The sequence below is a fragment of the Zootoca vivipara genome, chromosome 14 (assembly GCF_963506605.1).
Source record: "Zootoca vivipara chromosome 14, rZooViv1.1, whole genome shotgun sequence".
NCBI lineage: Eukaryota > Metazoa > Chordata > Lepidosauria > Squamata > Lacertidae > Zootoca > Zootoca vivipara.
In genome coordinates, this window is record NC_083289.1 from 430,536 (window position 1) to 435,245 (window position 4,710).

A 4,710-nucleotide genomic window follows, 5' to 3' on the forward strand; every position below is an offset into this window, starting at 1 on the left:
TCCCAAGCTGACAAAATCCAAAACTGCGGTCTAAATTGGATTTATTTATTTACTTATGCAAAGGAAGTAACACGTAAGCAAGTTACATAGACTGCCCTATAAATTCACTCTTTGGAAGGCTCTTCAATATACACTGGTAAAACACAATATTAAAACAGGTCTCTCATTTTGCATTTCATTCTCAGTGTAAATAGAATTGTAGCAAGAAAATTAAATATTTATGGAACTTTGTAAAAAAAAAGGTAATAAAATTACAAAACTATTTATTATTTGAGCAAAAAGAGCATCTTAGCCTTCTTTCCAATAATCTTCTGTAACAGAAAGCGAATTAAGTGGTGGGGTGAGAAACACTTTACCCTATGTGAGACAGTTCCTTAGAAATACAAATAAAACACTAGTAATGCACACTGGAAAGAGGAAAAACAGAGAAGGGAATTTGCCAAGAACCAAGGCAGACCCCCTGTCTCGCAAAGGAGGGCTTTCCTAAGTCAAGAGCTGTCTAGCCCCCCCCCCCAATTACATCACCCTGGCATAGCCCAAACGTGTTCAAAGTTCATCAGAATCTCGCCCTCTGAAACAAGCTGCTTCCTGATACAACACCTGCTTCCTGACACTGTGTCACAATGAGATTATTTGAAGGTGGGTCTACCCAAAGGGGCAAGTCACTTCTTGGCCTGTGAGTCCACCCTCACTCTTTGAGTAAACAAACTGGAGGCGTGCCATGAGAATACTCAGAGTGACGAATCCCAAGACTGAACCGTGGGGCTCTGGGTTTGTCGGCGGTGACCAGCTCCGCATTGTAGTCAGGGGGTCCTGGTGTATGGTGCTTGCTGGAGGAAGCAAACCTTTGGGAGATGCTGTAGGATGGCTGGTGGCACAGGTAAACATCTGGTTCGGGTATGGTATACATTGCCGGGCCAGGCCCTCTCACCAGGTCTTTAGCGTAGCCCCACACAGAGGCACTGGATGCCATTGAGAGGCAGGGAGCTGCAGGTTTGACAGGCAGCTTGGGACCCAGTGTCTGTGGAAGGGTGTATTGGTTGGGTGCTGGGTTTGGGCTGCTCACCCAGTAGTGCGTTCGAAGGCCCATAGTGTACGCTGGTGCATTCGGCTCTTCAAGTGGGTGTATCTTCTCCACGTTGTACTCATTTGGGGCAGGCGTACAAGATATAACTGCAAGCCAAGAGCAGATAGGAGGTGACACCCCTTACCACTTTTGAGCATGTGGATAAACCTGTGGGTACATCATATTCTACAGGAGCACAGGGGTAGGCAGGAATGATGGAAGTAAAATCTGACAGGTGAGAAACATTGAGGCTTAAAGAGAAGGAGCAATTTGCCATGCAGGGTTTCTTTGTTTTTTTAAGTTGCTGTTTTACTTGCTAATATTAGGAGTAAAAAAAACCCACTTATCTGCCATTGATGTTATCTATCCTAATCTGCCATTGATGTTTCTCAAACGAAAGCACATGGAAGAACCCTTTGCCTAGAGGACTGCCCTCTGTAAAGTAGGACACTTAGACACCCTAATGGTAAAAATAGTTTTTCAACCCCGTTGATTTGGTGGAACACCAATCAGGTGTTCCACCAATCCCCTTCCTTAAATGCCCCTTTATCCAGAACAGCCTCACTGGGTCAAGGCCAATAGCTGGAAAGCAATAGGGATCACACACACGCGGAAGGGATGGAGGGATGGATGGATGGATGGATGGATGGATGGATGGATGGAGAGACAGTCTATTATGGTCACAGACGCTTTTAAACTACACTTTGATATCAGCCCTGACAATCACCCACGCCAGCCCACATAGGTAAGGTACATAGCTGGTTTTCCTGTCTGGTTCTTAGCAAGTGACACCCCCTACTCAGAAATAATTTCTTATCAAAGAGGGAATAAACGTTTACAGCCTAGGGACAACACTCCCTTGCAGATAATCTTCCAGGGCCTGCAAACCAGTGGGGCTGGGACAGACAGTGAGTGTGGCTGATAAAAAAAGAGGGTGAGCCCACCTGCCTCTTTTTCATATGCTTCTCTCTGTAGTGCCAGATCTAGGGCAGTGCAGGCTGTTCCCCTGCACAGGGTGCTGAGCCAAGGGGGCACAAAATAAGAGTAATAATAGTAATAGTATTGGTGGTGATAGTAATAATAATAATAATAATAATAATAATAATAATAATAATAATAAATACTTATATTCATGTAGGTATCTACTGAGAAACCCCATTAAAAAGCAACTGTACCAAAAGGAATTACTGTGGAAATAAAATATACTGGGGAACTGCCAAATTTTGTCCTCACTTAGGAAACAATTTTACCAAAGTCCACCCCTGCTCTCTGTCATGCATACACAAATCCACATGCATTCAGGCAAAATGACATCTGGACAGTTACGTCCAGTCAAAGGCATCTATGTGGTGTGGTGCTCATCTCACTTCAGGCTGAAGGAGCAGACAGCTTTCTGGGTCGTGTGGCCAGCATTCTGGTGCAACAGGACACTGTGATGGAACCCAGAGTGCATGGAAATGCCATTTATCTTCCTGCCGCAGCAGTACCTATTTATCCACTTGCACAGGTATGCTTTCAAGCTGCTAGGTTGGCAGAAGCTGGAGCAGAACAACGGGAGCTCACCCCGTCGCAGGGATTCGAACCACCGACCTTCTGATCGGCAAGCCCAAGAGACTCACTGGTTTAGACCACAGCTCCACACATAATGTTCCCACACATCCATTTTCATGCACAACACACCTGCTCATTCACTCACACCCATTCCTTCTCTTTCCCTCTCTTGCATGTTCAGGGATTGACCAACAAGCCTTCTTTGCACAAGGTTAGAAAGAAACATTTTCATCACAAAACCGCACTGATGCCACTCCAGCCCCATCTTGACCATCATAGTACCATCTGTCATCTTTCAACTTACATGGCCGCTTTCTCTCTTGCACCATGCGGAATGAAACTGGTCTCCATATCCCTAGACGGGAAATGCTTGGGTCCACATAGTAGCAGGGCCCAGGACTCTCCGTGATTGAGATCACTTGCAAGGGAAAGAAGAATCGTCTGCATGAGACATGAGCTGTTTAGCTTGGTTGCTATGACTGACTACCTGTCCGATATCAATTAAAGGCATCCACTAGCTAGATAGCAGTGAATATTACTATTATTATTATTATTATTTATTTATACCCCGCCTATCTGGCTGGGTTTCCCCCACCACTCTGGGTGGCTTCCAGCAAATACCAAAATACATTAAAATATCACAGATTAAAAACTTCCCTAAACAGGACTGCCTTTAGGTGTTTTCTAAATGTCAGGTAGTTGTTTATCTCCTTGACCTCCGATGGGAGGGCGTTCCATATGTTAAGCTCCACCCCCTGCACCTCCATTCCTGCTATCCTTCAACATGGCTTAAGTGTGGATCATCCTCTTCTCACTAAAGTCCGCAGCTGTACAATTGAGAACCCTGAGCCATAATTTTACTATGAAGGGCCCTAAATCAGCAGCAGTATCCTGGACTACAACTCCTATCATTCCTGACCATGCTGGCTGGGGCTGATGGGAGTTGTAGTCAAGAAACAACTACATTAGCCACCTACATGCAGTGCCATGGATCCAGTTGGAATGGAAACTTTGGAAAGCCACCCAGCTCTTGATCATGGATGCCCTAGGTCCCATCAGTTTTGGCCCCGATAATTAGAGAGTCCCAAAAACAAAGGCAGGCAATCTCTGTTCAAAAGTTTTGCCAGCAAATTTAACAGTTGTTTAGCCAGCTTCACCCTGTGGGTCAGTTAATACTGTTGGGAAAACCCAAATAACACAGAACCTATTTTGTCAGCTTCTTTCTTCCCCTTACATCTTTCACTGGATTTCACACGCATTGTGTAGGCTGGCTCAGCATACTTGGTGAAGTCATGGTCCTTAATGCCAGTGAGAGGCTGCCTACCATACTTCCCAGGTCCTGGCCCTGCAAGAGAATCAGAACCATAAGGGGGGGGGTAATAAAATGACGGGAAGAGAACCCGGAAACACTAGCACTTGCAGATCTTGAGCTGCCACACTGGGGATCTCCAGGTGTTGCTGCACTGCAACTCCCATCATCCCTGACCATTGAACCAGACTGGCTGGGGCTGATGGAAGTCCCACAACATACTTTTATTCTCCCTCTGGTAAAATCTCGCCAGCCTTGGGCCAGGATATTTGCATTGCAATAGGAGGTGAGCATTACAAGGCACCTGAATTCTTCTGTAGCTCAATTCAAGCCAGAGAAGATTTCCCATTTTTCTCAACCACCTATGCTCTGCCTGTAATCTACCAACCCCCTTCCTTCATCCCCTTTAAACAAGAGTTACCCTGGTAAGACAACAGTAGTGGTGACGTACCAACCACAGGAAAAGGAAAGCAAGGAAATATGCACTGTCTCGCATGCTAGCAGTACTCTTGGAAGAAAGTTCTGATGGCGACTGAGAAATGTAGATCAGTTTCCTTCTTTGGTTTCCACAAGACCAAAAAAGGAACCCGGATGGATCAAGCCAGCCAGTCCCCAAGCCCAGCATCCTGTTCTCACAGGGGCTAAGCAGATGCCAGAGGGTCTTTCAACAATGCTGTTGAACACATCCAGATTGGCAAAGATATGGGTACCTCTGTATTCCTGATCTCCTCCTCTCTCTTGGCCCATCTATTCCCACAGCAACACCCAGCTCACCTTTATACTT

The 4,710-nt window shown here is 45.7% G+C and overlaps 1 protein-coding gene across 1 annotated transcript; it reads right to left on the reverse strand.

Moving 5' to 3' along the window:
* Nucleotides 1-688: 688 nt before the first annotated feature.
* Nucleotides 689-3,104, reverse strand: CIMAP1C (ciliary microtubule associated protein 1C). Its single transcript, XM_060282706.1, has 2 exons — nt 2,922-3,104; nt 689-1,173 (listed from the first exon to the last, which is right to left on the reverse strand). Exons 1-2 carry the CDS (start codon nt 2,944-2,946, stop codon nt 689-691), a joined length of 510 nt encoding a protein of 169 aa, XP_060138689.1. The 5' UTR covers nt 2,947-3,104.
* Nucleotides 3,105-4,710: the final 1,606 nt, after the last annotated feature.

Bases quoted from the DNA above. Each gene is read 5' to 3' on its own strand.
- CIMAP1C (XM_060282706.1), bottom strand. From the start codon at position 2,946: ATGGTGCAAGAGAGAAAGCGGCCAT. The intron at 1,174-2,921 runs GTAAGTTGAAAG...CTTGGCTTGCAG, and splicing joins GCAAGAGAGAAAGCGGCCAT to TTATATCTTGTACGCCTGCC.